We start from the raw sequence: 17,400 nt of genomic DNA on the forward strand, positions 1-17,400 counted from the left end.
GAAACAGAAGGGAACTAGACAGGGTATAGTGTAGTGTGATAGAGATACAGAAGGGAACTAGACAGGGTATAGTGTAGTGTGATGGAGAAACAGAAGGGAACTAGACAGGGTATAGTGTAGTGTGATGGAGAAACAGAAGGGAACTAGACAGGGTATAGTGTAGTGTGATGGAGATACAGAAGGGAACTAGACAGGGTATAGTGTAGTGTGATGGAGAAACAGAAGGGAACTAGACAGGGTATAGTGTAGTGTGATAGAGATACAGAAGGGAACTAGACAGGGTATAGTGTAGTGTGATGGAGAAACAGAAGGGAACTAGACAGGGTATAGTGTAGTGTGATGGAGAAACAGAAGGGAACTAGACAGGGTATAGTGTAGTGTGATGGAGAAACAGAAGGGAACTAGACAGGGTATAGTGTAGTGTGATGGAGAAACAGAAGGGAACTAGACAGGGTATAGTGTAGTGTGATAGAGATACAGAAGGGAACTAGACAGGGTATAGTGTAGTGTGATGGAGAAACAGAAGGGAACTAGACAGGGTATAGTGTAGTGTGATGGAGAAACAGAAGGGAACTAGACAGGGTATAGTGTAGATAGAACATATGGAACAAAACATAACTCTTTATTAGTTACATGCATTTCAAGTCAGGGCTACGTCACTTTAACGCCCAGCTAAGCTTACTGCCATACTGAAACCCCACCCGGCCCAAACTCTCCAGGGTCAATCCCCATTGCGGTGATAAGGGCAGAAATTACTCAGTTTAGACATGAAAAAAATAGGGTCCTCCTTGAAACTGATGCATGCCTGTCTGTCCTGTGGGGTCTCTCTGTGGGACCACTCAGGCTTTTGATAGGGTTTTCCTCCAGTGTCCTCTGAGGTCGTTTCAGCCTCACAATAAACAGGCGAGCCATTGTCACATGGGGAGCCCTCCTCGTTATTTTCGAAAGTAATTACACCTTATTATCGGTGTTTACTTTAGCGAGGGCGAATACAGGTGTGGGACGACGCTTGGCCGTGGGTGGCAGGCAGTGATGGGTCTCTCTCTGGTGAACGACTCGCCCCCTCGTGCCTCTCTTTTTTTTTAGAGGTTTGTGAGGGCATTGTATGTAGCAGTACTCTGCCACTAATTTCATCCCCACAAAAGAAACGTGCAATTAGGCCTATTATTGTAGCAGCTGCGTGCTCCCTGCCTGCACGACTACGACGGCCCCGTCTTTCTTGGCTGGCGGTGGAGAAGCCTGCTGCGGTCACAGAACCCTGGAACAACCGCAGTACCCAGCATTGTCTGAGGGAAGTAAAGTATAGCCTGGGAGGATGCTGTGTGTCCTCTCTACAGTGTTGACACAGTGGGATGGATCCATCCATCACACACAGCCACAAGGCCAGAGGAACAATAGAATCAAATATATATCTAAAATGCTACAAAATATGTTCTTTTCAGTGTTCATTTCACTGGATTTATATTGAGACGTCTTGCTGGTTATATTTTTTTATATTACCAGCAAAGAAAATGGTCAAACCATCATCTGGGGTTCCATGTAGAGATGCTTTAGACAAAGTGGACAAAAGCCATTGTAGCAGTCTATTGATGAAAACCAAAATGAAATCATATTGCCTTCCAAAAATAAATCCTTATTGGGTCTCAGTTCAAACTATAAATGTGATTGAGTTGATACATCAATATTGGTCAAAGTGGGCAGACTGCCCATGTCAAGGTGAATCATGCGGGTCATAAATGAATGACAAAAAGTTAGGTAAATGAAAAGCAATTGTAGATGGAGATATTATAGAGAAGAGTGAAAAGCTGTGAGGCCTGTGAGGCTGAATATTGGGGGAGCCACAGAGGCCCTCCTCAAGCCCCAATACAAGGGGACAATCTTCCGCTCTCAGCACAAACAAAATGGCTGTGCGTTCTCCTCCGTTTCTCTCACTTACCGATTCTCTCACTCCGCTGCCTTTCCAACAATTAAAATAATGATCCAGCTCCTGGCACTTAGCTTCAAGGGCGTAGTTAGATGTGCATCTTTGTGCAATGTGTCAGTCTCGGTTCTGCATCCTCCATTTCATCATGTGACAAATACAATTTTATTTTATTTGACATGTAAATACCCTTAACTGCAAGACAAGAGTAGTAATGTATACAAGTAAAGGGACAGCTGAATTCACTGGTGTCTATAAAGATACCGATATTCCTTTTGGACATGTTGAAATTCCATTCTGAACGGTTGGAGAAATCAGGATGGGTGTTAGGGCTTTATACACAAGGGAGAAGTTGGATTGTGGTCTGCAGACAACAGTGTTTGGTATAATCACTGGCGAAGAGGGAGCTATAACCTCTTAGGAGATACTCTCATTATGAGGACTTACACCTGCACAACTTCACAAATATCAGAGAACATACCTTAGAGAAGAGAGACCATAACGAACATCAATGCACAGTGGATCACCTGCTGGCTGTCGATGAACAGTGGCGGTTCAACATAGAATGTCAAAGTAGAATCTTTGGGAAATATGGTCAGAGACTATTGGACTGCCATCCGCTGCTGTAAACGTTCATCAACACGTTCCATTTTGTCTAGAGGTGGTGGTTAGATTCAATAAATGAACCCTACATGTTGTTTTGAACAGGAAATCAGGATTTCATCTTTAATAATATGTCCATAATAAATTAAAAGTACTATGAAGAGAAACAAACAAAACGTGTACAAAACATATCCTATTCCAACAGGAGCTATAGCATGCCTACCAACAACACAAAGGACGCTGAGACACAGCCAAGTGCCAGGCAGAGGGGGGGGAACACTGGAGGAGGAAGCAGCTCTTCTCTGCTACAGCAGGCTGGCAGGCAGCAGGTCTTACTGGCATCCATTTCATCTCATCAGCACCCTGAGTAAGAGTCCACAAATGCAGAGAAATCATTTTGCCGGGGGAGTGTGGCTGGGGTAAATTGGCCTCCGGTTCAGTGCGGGGGTCCCTGCTGTGCGGAGCCGGAAGAGTAGGGCCTGGTCGGGAGTAGGGCAGGCCCAGGCAGGGCAGGCCGGGGGCCCCCATGCTGAGACCACCTCCCTGCCCCTGACAAACATGGCAGTGGATAATCTCTCCTTCAGAGACTCAGCCCCAACCCCATGGGCTCAGAGGGAAGGCAGGGGTTCTGTTATACAGACAGCAGAGAGGAACTCTTCACTGTGTGGCTGGCAGTGTGTGTGTGTCATACTTTAGACACAGACAAATATGCACTGCACACACAACTTCGCAAATCTCCCTGTGTGCGCATCTCTACCCAGTCTCTCTCTCCGACACACACCTGCTCATTTAAATGGTTTACTATGGGAGAGTGACCATGTGAAAAGTGGGTGGTAGTTTTCAAACCAAGAGCATCCCAATGGAAAGATGAGTGGTGCAGCACTTGACTCTTACTAACATCATGCAACATTCATATTGTGGATTAAAATGGATGTGGAGTGTGTCACACAGTCCAATAATTACTGGACCATTAAAAACGTAGGTTAAGTGTTGCGCTGGCAGTAAAGCTACGTTTCAAATCAATGGCTCTAACAAAAAGTGGTATTTAAACGGATGTTAAACCCAAGCCGTGGACACAAAGTGGTCTTTATAGTAAAACAAAACATTGGAAAATATGGATTTATATTAAAACTGTAACTGACCAGCTGTTTTATGCCCAAAGAGATGGAAAATGTGCATAAATAAAGAGTATGTCAACGGGTACGTGAATTGAACCACCTTTAATGTTTACATAACTCTTACATTATCTGAATCAATGGTGATCAGTAGAATAATGAAAACATCCAAAGGGGGACATTTTCAAACACTTTACGCATGTGAAGGTTTTTGGGGAAAAAAAAGGAGCGAGTTTAGTTAAACATCCTCCATCGTAAGTGTGAAGTTATAACATTCAGAACATCAAAGTCCATCCATAGCTGCTGGGATTAGATGTGTCCACTAGGCAGCTACTACGACGTCTCCATCTTGGAACCATGTTTCTCCAGCTCCGCTCTACGGAGAGAGAGAGAGAACAAAAAGGACCAGTCAATTGAGATGATTACAAAGGGTTAGTTCCAACTGACACCTTTTTCCTTATCTAGTGCACTACTTTTTACCAGAGCCCTATGGGAAGAGTGGGTGATGTGGTCTTAAGTTGTGCACTATATAGGGAATAGTGTGCCATTTGAGACACATCCAAGCAGTCCAATGGTTAAAGCACAAGTGTCCTTCTATGTTGATTGAGAGAAGCATTATGAAATCCAACTGAAGAAATATCATGCAGACAGCTACAGATTTATAAGGAAGTAGATCTACTTGTACAAGGCTAAACGCTTAAAACATAAATCATGTCATCAACCATGTCTTCTATAAATGTCTTAATAGCAGCCATCAAAGGTTTGAATGCCCTATTGTCTGAAGGATACTAAAAAAAATGTGTACAGACTGGCCACTTCAAGTCAATACACTAGTTGATTATTCAACAAGCGTAGCCTACGCATGCAAATGCATAGAATATATATATTACTGACAATAAAGCACACATTGTAGACTGTCCGTATCATTCAAAGCCTGCATAATCATTACAAATGACATGCAATAATGCTGACTAATGTCTCCCTATGTAAGAAAAGAGACAACCAAGATGAACGGCTGAAAGCAGCGGGTGAAAACAGTACCCAGACAACAGAAAGCCCCACTCACAAGAAAAGACTTCCAGGATTGTGGTGCATTCGGATGCGTCTCGGGATCTCCTAGTTCTCAGTTGGTGAACTCGGAAAGACGTCTGACAACTGTTCAACCAATTAGTTTGAATTTAGCTAGACAATAAAGCTAGCAAACATTGCTAATAGCCTAATCGTTCAGTTGGCTTGCTTACTTTGCACAATAAGTCAAACAAAATATTGTATGTAAACTAACAGGGCTACATTATGAAGATTGTAAATTGCTTTGTTTTATCATCTTTTGGTTGGAAAGGTGAAAGGTCAGTTGATGAAATGCCAGAACTCGTAAACTCAGGTAGCCCACTTGGAACACAGACTTAGGAGGGTAATTCTAGTGGTCATTTCTGACTTTGAAACTCGGGTCTACGATAGCATTCGAATGAACCACTATTCCAAGAAGATTCCATCAACTCAAGGGTCAATGCTTTATAGATGGCCGCACTAAACCATATGATCACCACTGTGGGACAAATGAAAAGCATTTATTGAGCATAAAAAAAACTAGGCCAATATGTGTAGCTATAAGACCATTTTTAAGAAAGCTGCATAGTGCCTATTGCTTGAATCTCCTAATAACTGACACGTTATCTGTGTTTGTTATTATTACCAACTAGTACACTCAAGGGGAGTCTAAAGCCTGACTAAATTTGCTGTGCCTAAACGATCAGCATGATTAGTTAGAGGTCGACCGATTAATAGGAATGGCCGATTAATTAGGGCCGATTTCAAGTTTTCATAACAATCGGTAATCGGTATTTTTGGCCACCGATTTGCCGATTTAAAAAAAAAAAGCTTTTATTTAAATTTGTATATATTTGTATAATATTTTTTAACTAGGCAAGTCAGTTAAGAACACATTCTTATTTTCAATGACGGCCTAGGAACGGTGGGTTAACTGCCTTGTTCAGGGGCAGAACGACAGATTTTTACCTTGTCAGCTCGGGGATTCAATCTTGCAACCTTACGGTTAACTAGTCCAACGCTCTAACCACCTGCTTTACATTGCACTCCACGAGGAGCCTGCCTGTTACGCGAATGCAGTAAGACGCCAAGGTAAGTTGCTAGCTAGCATAAAACTTATCTTATAAAAAACAATCAATCAATCATAATCACTAGTTAAACTAGTAATATCATCAACCATGTGTAGTTATCTAGCCTGTCCTGCGTTGCATATAATCGATGCGGTGCGCATTCGCGAAAAAGGACTGTCGTTGCTCCAACGTGTACCTAACCATAAACATCAATGTCTTTCTTAAAATCAATACACAGAAGTATATATTTTTAAACCTGCATATTTAGCTAAAAGAAATCCAGGTTAACAGGCAATATTAACCAGGTGAAATTGTGTCACTTCTCTTCCGTTCATTGCACGCAGTCAGGGTATATGCAACAGTTTGGGCCGCCTGGCTCGTTGCGAACTAATTTGCCAGAATTTTACGTAATTATGACATAACATTGAAGGTTGTGCAATGTAACAGGAATATTTAGACTTAGGGATGCCACCAGTTAGATAAAATACGGAACGGTTCCGTATTTCACTGAAAAAATAAACCTTTTCTTTTTGAGATGATAGTTTCCGGATTCGACCATATTAATGACCTAAGGCTCGTATTTCTGTGTGTTTATTATATTATAATTAAGTCTATGATTTGATATTTGATAGAGCAGTCTGACTGAGCGGTGGTAGGCACCAGCAGGCTCGTAAGCATTCATTCAAACAGCACTTTCGTGCATTTTGCCAGCAGCCCTTCGCAATTCTTCAAGCATTGCGCTGTTTATGACTTCAAGCCTATCAACTCCCAAGATTAGGCTGGTGTAACCGATGTGAAATGGCTAGCTAGTTAGCCGGGTGCGCGCTAATAGCGTTTCAAACTTCACTCGCTCTGAGACTTGGAGTAGTTGTTTCCCTTGCTCTGCATGGGTAACGCTGCTTCGAGAGTGGCTATTGTCGATGTGTTCCCGGTTTGAGCCCAGGTAGGAGTGAAGAGAGGGACGGAAGCTATAGTGTTACACTGGCAATACTAAAGTGCCTATAAGAACTTCCAATAGTCAAAGGTATATGAAATACAAATCGTATAGAGAGAAATAGTCCTATAATTCCTATAATAACTACAACCTAAAACTTCTTACCTGGGAATATTGAAGACTCATGTTAAAAGGAACCACCAGCTTTCATATGTTCTCATGTTCTATGCAAGGAACTTAAACGTTCGCTTTTTTACATGGCACATATTGCACTTTTACTTTCTTCTCCAACACTTTGTTTTTGCATTATTTAAACCAAATTGAACATGTTTTATTATTTATTTGAGGCTAAATTGATAGTATTTATGTATTAAGTTAAAATAAGTGTTAATTCAGTATTGTTGTAATTGTCATTATTACACAAAAACATTATTTTTTTAATTAAAACAATTTAAAATAAATTAAAAAAATTATAAAAAATATTAAAATCGGCCGATTAATTGGTATCGGCTTTTTGGGTCCTCCAATAATCGGTATCGGCGTTGAAAAATCATAATCGGTCAACCTCTAGTTTTAGTTACCATTTAGCCATTTCCCCTTTGTCAAATCTTATAGCCCTACTCAAAGATCAAAGCATCACATCCCTTTAACTGAGGGCTTCATCTTATTTCTAGGGGCGTGAAGCTGAGTGGGGCACAATGATTTGTCATAAGTAAAAGGTGATAGGTGTAGCTAGCTGGCTACTAGCGCTTCGCCCACGGCTGGCCATGTGAACTACAATTCCGACGCTGTGTTAGAAAGGTCAATAATCATCGCTGGCAAAATGGTTTTCGAAATATATGTCCCTTATCTTTCAAATCAGCGAGAAAGAATGTTTCCAATAAAAAAAGATAGCTAGCACTAACGTTACAGTAAGTTTTGAACAGATCCATACTGTGTGTGCCTCCAGTTGACAAACTACACTTCCTCCCCAGTTAGCTTACACACAGGTGTTCAAAGCACGCTAGACAGCTAATTAGCACAGGTGGCTGCCTCAGTCTTCTGTAAATAAACCATGTGACATGGAGAGATGGCCATGTCGGAACACTAACCCTATAAAGTAGGGTGTCCAATCAAAAACGCATCTTTTGAATAATGGGTAGAATTATATGTTAATTGTGTAGATCAGGGCTGTCCAACCCTATTCCTGGAGAGCTACCATCCTGTAGGTTCTCACTCCAACCTACAGGATGGTAGCTCTCCAGGAACAGGGTCGGAGTGAAAACCTACAGGATGGTAGCTCTCCAGGAACAGGGTCGGAGTGAAAACCTACAGGATGGTAGCTCTCCAGGAACAGGGTCGGAGTGAAAACCTACACGATGGTAGCTCTCCAGGAACAGGGTCGGAGTGAAAACCTACAGGATGGTAGCTCTCCAGGAACAGGGTCGGAGTGAAAACCTACAGGATGGTAGCTCTCCAGGAACAGGGTCGGAGTGAAAACCTACAGGATGGTAGCTCTCCAGGAACAGGGTCGGAGTGAAAACCTACAGGATGGTACACCAGGAACAGGGTCGGAGTGAAAACCTACAGGATGGTACACCAGGAACAGGGTCGGAGTGAAAACCTACAGGATGGTACACCAGGAACAGGGTCGGAGTGAAAACCTACAGGATGGTACACCAGGAACAGGGTCGGAGTGAAAACCTACAGGATGGTACACCAGGAACAGGGTCGGAGTGAAAACCTACAGGATGGTACACCAGGAACAGGGTTGGCCAGCCCTGGAGTAGATAATCCTCAAAGAAAACCAACGGTCCAAACCTCATGTCTCTAGCATAATCTGTCCCCCCCCCAAAAAAAACGTGGTCATAAAAATCAGGAAGATAGCATCGTGTCAGCTAGGCTGAATGCTGTGTGAGAATGAAGGCTACCTGACAGGCTTATCATTGAACTCATCTTCTCAAATGTAGAGGAAATAACACAATATAGAGGTAAGATAGATTTTGAGACATGACATGTAGTATGTTCATATTTTAGTACATGCTGTTCATATCAATGCAAAGTTACTGTTCTTTTTCAAAGATTAAAAAAAAAAAAAAAAAAAACAAGCAAGCATCTCTCTGAACTGTCAACGGAGTGTACCCACAAGCTTTTTATTTTCAAAGCCTTATACATTCAATTCAGATCGTGTCACGCAAATGTAGCTATTTTCAACCAGCAGAAGCAACTTGGAAGACACGACCACAAATCCTCAAAAGTTGCTGGGATAAAGCTTCCGCTCTGTCAGAGCTCGGTGCTTATTATCAGATGTATTAGGTTAGAAATCCGACTTTTTGGATATGATGTTAATGATATGTTAGAGAAAGACCCCACTGAATGAATCATGACATGAAGAATTATATTTGTCTTGGTAAAATGTAACATAAGGAAATTAAATCACCAAAGTGCGTTTTCACCTACTCCGGGCAGAGTGGGTGAACACTACATAAAAATGTGTAAATTTAACTTAATTTTTTTAATTATTATATATTTTTTATTATTACTACTACTCGCTGATATGAAAGAAACTCAGCAACAAAAAAAAAGAAACGGCCCTTTTTCAGGACCCTGTCTTTCAAAGATAATTCGTAAAAGTCCAAATAGATCGTCATTGTAAAGGATTTAAACACTGTTTCCCATGCTTGTTCAATAAACCATGAACAATTACTGAACATGCACCTGTGGAACGTTCGTTAAGACACTAACAGCTTACAGACGGTAGGCAAATAAGGTCACAGTTATGAAAACTTAGGACACTGAAGAGGCCTTTCTACTGACTCTGAAAATCACTAAAAGAAAGATGCCCGGGGTCCCTGCTCATCTGCGTGAATGTGCCTTAGGCATGCTGTAAGGAAGCATGAGGACTGCAGATGTGGCCAGGGCAATAAATTGCAATGTCCGTACTGTGAGACGCCTAAGACAGCGCTACAGGGAGACAGGTTGGACAGCCGATTGTCCTCGCAGTGGAAGACCACGTGTAACAACACCTGCACAGGATCGGTACATCCGAACATCACACCTGCGGGACAGGTACAGGATGGCAACAAAAAAACTGCCCGAGTTACACCAGGAACACACAATCCCTCCATCAGTGCACAGACTGTCCGCAATAGGCTGAGAGAGGCTGGACTGAGGGCTTGTAGGCCTGTTGTAAGGCAGGTCCTCACCAGATATCACCGGCAACAACGTCGCCTATCGGCACAAGCCCACCGTCGCTGGACCAGACAGGACTGGCAAAAAGTGGTCTTCACTGGGGTGAAGGTCGGATTCGCGTTTGTTGTCAAAGTAATGAGCGTTACACCGAGGCCTGCACTCTGGAGCAGGATCGATTTGGAGGTGAAGGGTCCATCATGGTCAGGGGCGGTGTGCAACAGTATCATTGGACTGAGCTTGTTGTCATTGCAGGCAATCTCAACACTGTGCGTTACAGGGAAGACATTCTCCTCCCTCATGTGGTACCCTTCCTGCAGACTCATCCTGACATGACCCTCCAGCATGACAACGCCACCAGCCATACTGCTCGTTCTGTGCGTGATTTCCTGCAAGAGAGGAATGTCAGTGTCTGCCATGGCAAGCGAAGAGTCTGGATCTCAATCCCATTGAGCACGTCTCGGACCTGTTGGATCGGAGGGTGAGGGCTTGGGCCATTCCCCCCAGAAATGTCTGGGAACTTCCAGGTGCCTTGGTGGAAGAGTGGGGTAACATCTCACAGCAAGAACTGGCAAATCTGGTGCAGTCCATGAGGATGAGATGGACTGCAGTACTTAATGCAGCTGGTGGCCACACCAGATAATGACTGTTACTTTTGACCCCCCCTTTGTTCAGAAACACATTATTACATTTCTGTTAGTCACATGTCTGTGGAACTTGTTCAGTTTATGTCTCAGTTGTTGAATCTTGTTATGTTCATACAAATATTTACACATGTTAAGTTTGCTGAAAATAAAAGCAGTTGACAGTGAGAAGACATTTGTTTTTTTGCTGAGTTTATGTTCCTTATGTTTCCAAAACCCTGCCGCAAGCGATGCGCGTCAACGTTTAGTGCAAGCATTGGTGCGATGTGTCTCCCGTGAAGAAGATAGTGAAAAATCTGTTGATGTCACCTTGAGCAAGGCGCTTAACCCTAATCGCTCCTGTAAATCGCTCTGGATTAGAGCGTTTGCTAAATAATAATACAAATGTAAATATATGAATGGTGTGGCTGGCTACCGGAGTTGATTAGAGAAGTCGTCCTCTACGTTGTCATCATCCCAGTTGTCTTCCCACACGTGGGCATCTTCATCCTCATCCAGACCCGTCCAATCTGAACACAGAGAAATACAATGAAGAGAAATTATGAAACAACGTTAGCTAGCTAACAAGTAACTCTAAAGGGCCGTCCACATTAAGGACGATAACTAGAATAAAATATATATATATATTCTAATTCAAGTGAACATGAGCGTTCACACTGCAATGATAACTACAGAAAGAGTGGAGAACGATAACGAGAGCCATCGTTTGGATCACTTTCAGAGTGATATTTTCCCTATCCCTCCGACGAGAAAACATTGATTACCACTTCAATAAAACGTTAAGGCAGAGCGTACAGTGAACTTGCCTAAATAACTGTGCATATGTGAGCATATTGGTGGCCACATTAATTATAGGACGACTTTGGAGAATGATGTCGACAAACAGCGCATGAGAATTCCATATTTTCCGATGGTAGGCCCATCTGTTAACGCCTATACATCCTGACAAAATAGACACTATGACTGGCACGCTAACGTACCTTTCTGGCTTCTAACTTAGGCTACATATCTTTTGTCTGTCTTCATGGTTCCCTTTTGCAATTACGTGACTGGCCTCTCAGCTATAGCCATTCCTCTTCGCTCTTATAATCACAGGAAAAGCTAGACTACAAGCTTGTTGTACACTTAATTCAAGCATTTTATTTACCATTACTAGCCTATCGACGAGAGATACCAGCTTGCTTAATGTAAAATATGAGCGTTTGAAAGGAGAGAGAGCGTGCGCTATGGGGTGATCAAAATACACCATATGTGACTCGTTTCAGGAAAGTAGGCCTATGTCGTGGGTCACTACTTCACAGGAGAGTCATTTGATCAAAATGCATTTTTGGGCAGAAATGCCTTCTGGAACATGTGAATTTTCATGTGCCTTAATAACAGACGTGTATGTCATCTGTAAATACGAATACAATTGTTAAATTACGAGCCTAGTTGGTTTAGCCACATTAAGACATCAACCTTAGCCATGATTGGTTGAGATAATGAGTGGGCTGGACATGTCGAGAGATGAGTTTGGATTGGTCTGCCATATAGCACTGTCTATTTGAGCAGGTCAGTATGTGTAGGTGATCCTGTCTAATGCATTATTTTTTGTAATGTATCGCATAGTAGAATGCTCCATTTTCTGGAGGACCGAGTTTTGAAATCAGTGAATTAGAGTATGGAATTAAAGTATGATGGCTAAGGAGAAAACACCAGTCTCCGGATTACATCTTCAAACTAAGGGCAACCATGGCATCCGTGACAGGGAGAAGCGTCCAGCCATGATGTATACGGGTAAGATAATGTAGCTAGCTAGACTTTCAGATATTACACGTTTCTAATTTTGACCAAAAGTAATTTTCATTTCAAGTTAATGTGTACTGTTAGCTAGCTAACGTTACGTGTATGATCTTATTTTTATTATCTCAGAGCCATTTGCTTTGCTACTTATAGCCTAATGTTAGCTAGCTAACATTGAACCTGGTTGGTTAGCTACCTGCAGATTCATGCAGGGTAGTAACTAGAGGTCGACCGATTAATCGGAATGGCCGATTAATTAGGGCCGATTTCAAGTTTTCATAACAATTGGTAATCTGTATTTTTGGCCACCGATTTGTCTTTTTTTTTTTATAAATATTTTTTAACTAGGCAAGTAAGTTAAGAACACATTCTTATTTTCAATGATGGCCTAGGAACGGTGGGTTAACTGCCTTGTTCAGGGGCAGAACGACAGATTTTTACCTTGTCAGCTCGGGGATTCAATCTTGCAACCTTACGGTTAACAAGTCCAACGCTCTAACCACCTGCTTTACATTGCACTCCACGAGGAGCCTGCCTGTTACGCGAATGCAGTAAGAAGCCAAGGTAAGTTGCTAGCTAGCATTAAACTTATCTTATAAAAAACAAAATCAATCAATCAATCAATCATAATCACTAGTTAACTACACATGGTTGATGATATTACTAGTTTATCTAGCCTGTCCTGCATTGCATATAATCGACGCGGTGCGCATTCGCGAAAAAGGACTGTCGTTGCTCCAACTTGTACCTAACCATAAACATCAATGTCTTTCTTAAAATCAATACACAAGTATATATTTCTTCCTAACAAAGACAGCCAACTTCGCCAAACGGGGGATGATTTAACAAAAGCGCATTTGCAAAAAAAGCACAATCGTTGCGCGACTGTAACAAACCATAAACATCAATGCCTTTCTTAAAATCAATACATAGAAGTATATATTTTTAAACCTGCATATTTAGCTAAAAGAAATCCAGGTTAGCAGGCAATATTAACCAGGTGAAATTGTGTCACTTCTCTTCCGTTCATTGCACGCAGAGTCAGAGTATATCCAACAATTTGGGCCGCCTGGCTCGTTGCGAACTAATTTGCCAGAATTTTACGTAATTATGACATAACATTGAAGGTTGTGCAATGTAACAGAAATATTTAGACTTATGGATGCCACCCGTTAGATAAAATACGGAACGGTTCCGTATTTCACTGAAAGAATAAACGTGACAGTTTCCGGATTCTACCATATTAATGACCTAAGGCTCGTATTTCTGTGTGTTATTATGTTATAATCAAGTCTATGATTTGATAGAGCAGTCTGACTGAGCGATGGCAGGCACCAGCAGGCTCGTAAGCATTCATTCAAAACAGCACTTTCGTGCGTTTTGCCAGCAGCTCTTCGCTGTGCTTCAAGCATTGCGCTGTTTATGACTTCAAGCCTATCAACTCCCAAGATTAGGCTGGTGTAACCGATATGAAATGGCTAGCTAGTTAGTGGGTGTGCGCTAATAGTGTTTCAAACGTCACTCACACTGAGACTTGGAGTAGTTTTTTCCCTTGCTCTGCATGGGTAACGCTGCTTCGAGGGTGGCTGTTGTCAATGTGTTCCTGGTTCGAGCCCAGGTAGAAGCGAGGAGAGGGACGGAAGCTATACTGTTACACTGGCAATACTAAAGGGCCTGTAAGAACATCCAATAGTCAAAGGTATATGAAATACAAATCGTATAGAGAGAAATAGTCCTATAATAACTACAACCTAAAACTTCTTACCTGGGAACATTGAAGACTCGTGTTAAAAGGAACCACCAGCTTTCATGTTCTGAGCAAGGCACTTAAACGTTAGCTTTCTTACATGGCACATAATGCACTTTTACTTTCTTCTCCAACACTTTGTTTTTGCATTATTTAAACCAAATTGAACATGAGATGAGTGGGGCTAAAGTTTAAGAGGGCGTGAACGATGCTGAATGGGTGTAGACAGTAGAGCTCTCCAGTAGGTACCAAAACATTCAAAGGCCATTTTCTCAAAAGTGTGGTTACAACTCTATCAACTTTCAAAGCAGAATTACTTTCCCATTGTTCTTCAAATGTGTATGATATACCATTTTGTAGCCGTCTCTGCTTTTATCCAACGTAAAAAACACAATTTCAAATTTTGCTACAAAAGACTGAATCAAGGCGGTCGGTCACATCTGAGCAGCCTGCTAATGTACCTTTCTGTAAGGTGTAAAGTGTCGAGAATAGACCCATAACTGATCCCAACGGTTGCATGATCAGGCCTAGGCTGTATGCAGTTATTTCGGCATGAAGCATTCAAAACAGGACATTTGCGGTTTATTCAAATTAGACTACATCACTGCAGTTCACAGCCCTAGACAATAGTAGTGTACTCACTTGATAACAATGACACATTCCTCATTGCACTGTGTTGTTGTAGCCTAGGTGCAGCGGTCTAAGGCACTGTATCCCAGTGCAAGAGGTGTCACTGCAGTCCCTGGTTCGATTCCAGGCTGTATCACAGCCGGCCGTGATTGGGAGTCCCATAGGGAGGCGCACAATTGGCCCAGTAATGTCCGGGTTTGGCCGGTGTAGGCCGTCATTGTAAATAAGAATTTGTTCTTAACTGACTTGCCTAGTAAATAAAGGTCAAATAAAAAATTGTCTTGTCTAAAAACGTTGGCCTAATCATGTTAACTTTTACTTACACTGACAAATATTTATAGCCCTAATATTTAACTAATGCTTGGCCTAATGTAGCAAGTATTTAGCTTCTTACTTCAACAACACATCTCTAGCCTCTCTTCCATCTGTTCTCATGCGCAATATAGGCTACGCAAGACTACCCGCTATTCCTTTTCACGCGAAATCCCAGAAAAAGCTATAGGACATTTATTTGTATACTTATTTTTGTTTAATGCAAGGCATTTGTGGAGTGAAGCAGGGTTGCTCTTGTTAATTGCTGAATGTAAAATAGGCCAAATGAACATTCGGGGAAAGTTAAATAGTGTGAGTGTTGGTGTGATCAGTTTGGCCAGTGATAGCATTGCTGCACCGAGGAAAAGAAGATCAAAACGAATTGACAATTTACCAACCACTTCAGCAACGAGGGATGATGTAAAAGATACCCGGGATAAACAGCGATTATTGTTGAATTGTTAGATATAAATATGAGTTTCTTATTTTTCATTAGGCATACATGTACATTGAAGTATTATTTGCAGTTGTCCCACCCTGAAGCAGTGAATGGCCTGCAGTAGTATGCGTTGATCAGTTGACTGACAGGTGTACAGTAGAACAATAAACGGTCTGCTGTTGTGGAGCCCCCCCCCCCCCCCAACGTTTAGGTTATAGTTATGTATAGTTATGTATATTTTATCGTTAAAGTTATCAAACTTGGTGTGGATGGCCCTTTACTCAACTAACTACTACACTAGCTAGCGTTATCTAAGTAACGTAGCTAGCTAGCAACAGTAACTAACGTTAATTAACGCTAGCTGTCTTTTAGCTAAATGCTGCGCGTTGTTGTTTACATTACAGATAACGTTAGTTAACTAATGTTTAACTATGTAAAGTTTCCACCAGTGCAATCGCTAATTAGCTAACGTTATAAGTTCAATCAGGTGAATAATACAATTCAAAGTGGTAGCTACTAAGCTAGCTAGCCAGCCAGCCGCTGCTGCTGCTAGCACACTAGCTAGATACTTTTACTTCATTCAATGTTGTTAACATAGCTTGCTAAACTAGCTGAGTCACTGTCGGGCCCGGTCTTGCCACTAAAAGTAGTCACTAAATGAGACAATTCAGTAAAAAACGGGTGAACAATAGTAACGTATGGAAATATAATGAATTTACCCTCGGCTGGGAATTCTTCAAACTCATCGTCCTCCTCTAATAATCCCAAATCCACAGTCTGTTTCTTGTCTGACATGTTTGCTATCTTTTCGTTGCGCGTCGTTGTGACGGATCGGATTTCCAGTGAGGGTAGTTATGGGATAGTGGTGGTAGTGCGCATTGGCAGAGAGTGTTCCGCAAACACAATGAAGCCGTCCACATCACCTACGCTCCACTGACTGAAGCCAGGGTCTTCTTCTTCTTCTTTGACTGAAGCCAGGGTCAGTGCTATCCGGAATCCTTGGGACGTTCCTAACCTTAAACCTTACCCTAACAATTACCTTACCCTAACCCTAACCCTTTTACATGTAAACTTCAATGGAGTAGCGACCTCCCAAGGATTCCGGATTCGGACCCTGAAGCCGGCCAGGTATGTTGATGTTGGAATGTTTTTTGTATTCGTAAAAATGTTTTGTAAATAAATTTAACATTTAAAAAAAACATGAATAATATATAGGTACCTATATATATATTATAATAGGCTACAACTACATAATTGGCTACAACTACATTTAAAATCTTCCATCATATATCTCTTCATTTATGTCAACACATAATCACACTGAAATCCTTCCTACTTAAAACACAAAACCCTCCACAGTCCTTCGGTCCCACAAAACATACAGAGAAATCACCCAAATTTAAGTCAAGATTTTTCATTGAGGAACAAATGTGCATTATGATCCTTGTGGCCTGTTTAAATAATGAACCAGCAGCCACAGCTTAGTATGTAGTTTAGATGAGAGCACATCTACCACAAAACCACATGCACCACAATGAAAATTGCCCTTGCAGCTGTCACTATGCTGACAGAGGGTGAACCTCAACATAGGCTCTGCTTACTTGTTCTATTTTCACATTATTTTGTAATCATCCTAAACCCTTAAACATGATGACAATGCCACAACATTAGAGGGGAGTAGAGGGAGAGAGAACAGAACAAGGAAAAGAAGAAGCCAATACTGTACTACACAACAAATTGGAGGAAATACTTTCATCATGTTAAATTTGATGTGAGAATTCTTAACGTTTGATGTGAGTATAGTGTATAGGAATTGGGGAACAACAATCGAAACTTGGTATAGAATAGCTCAGATAATACAGTAGGATGATCACTCCTCTGATCCCAGCTAGACTATAGAAGCTTGGGGAGATTGTGTAGTAGTGTCTTGCAGAAGCATACCTGAGACTGCAGTTACACTGTGGCGCCTGGAGTCTCCCAGATATTGG

At 41.7% G+C, this 17,400-nt stretch overlaps 1 protein-coding gene across 1 annotated transcript; it reads right to left on the minus strand.

The window, feature by feature from the left end:
* Nucleotides 1–3,729: 3,729 nt before the first annotated feature.
* On the minus strand, nt 3,730–16,544 carry LOC106570471 (26S proteasome complex subunit SEM1). The gene is made up of 3 exons (XM_014142851.3): nt 16,132–16,544; nt 10,918–11,011; nt 3,730–4,015 (listed from the first exon to the last, which is right to left on the minus strand). The coding sequence occupies exons 1-3, from the start codon at nt 16,205–16,207 to the stop codon at nt 3,973–3,975; spliced, it is 213 nt and encodes a 70-aa protein (XP_013998326.1). The 5' UTR covers nt 16,208–16,544; the 3' UTR covers nt 3,730–3,972.
* Between the last annotated feature and the right edge of the window lie 856 nt (nt 16,545–17,400).

The sequence above is a fragment of the Salmo salar genome, chromosome 14 (genome assembly GCF_965601325.2).
Source record: "Salmo salar chromosome 14, fSalSal1, whole genome shotgun sequence".
Taxonomy (NCBI): Eukaryota; Metazoa; Chordata; class Actinopteri; order Salmoniformes; family Salmonidae; genus Salmo; species Salmo salar.

Bases quoted from the DNA above. Each gene is read 5' to 3' on its own strand.
- LOC106570471 (XM_014142851.3), bottom strand. From the start codon at position 16,207: ATGTCAGACAAGAAACAGACTGTGGATTTGGGATTATTAGAGGAGGAC. The intron at 11,012-16,131 runs GTAAATTCATTA...CTCTGTGTTCAG, and splicing joins TGAAGAATTCCCAGCCGAGG to ATTGGACGGGTCTGGATGAG. The intron at 4,016-10,917 runs GTAGCCAGCCAC...CTCTCTCCGTAG, and splicing joins GACTTCTCTAATCAACTCCG to AGCGGAGCTGGAGAAACATG.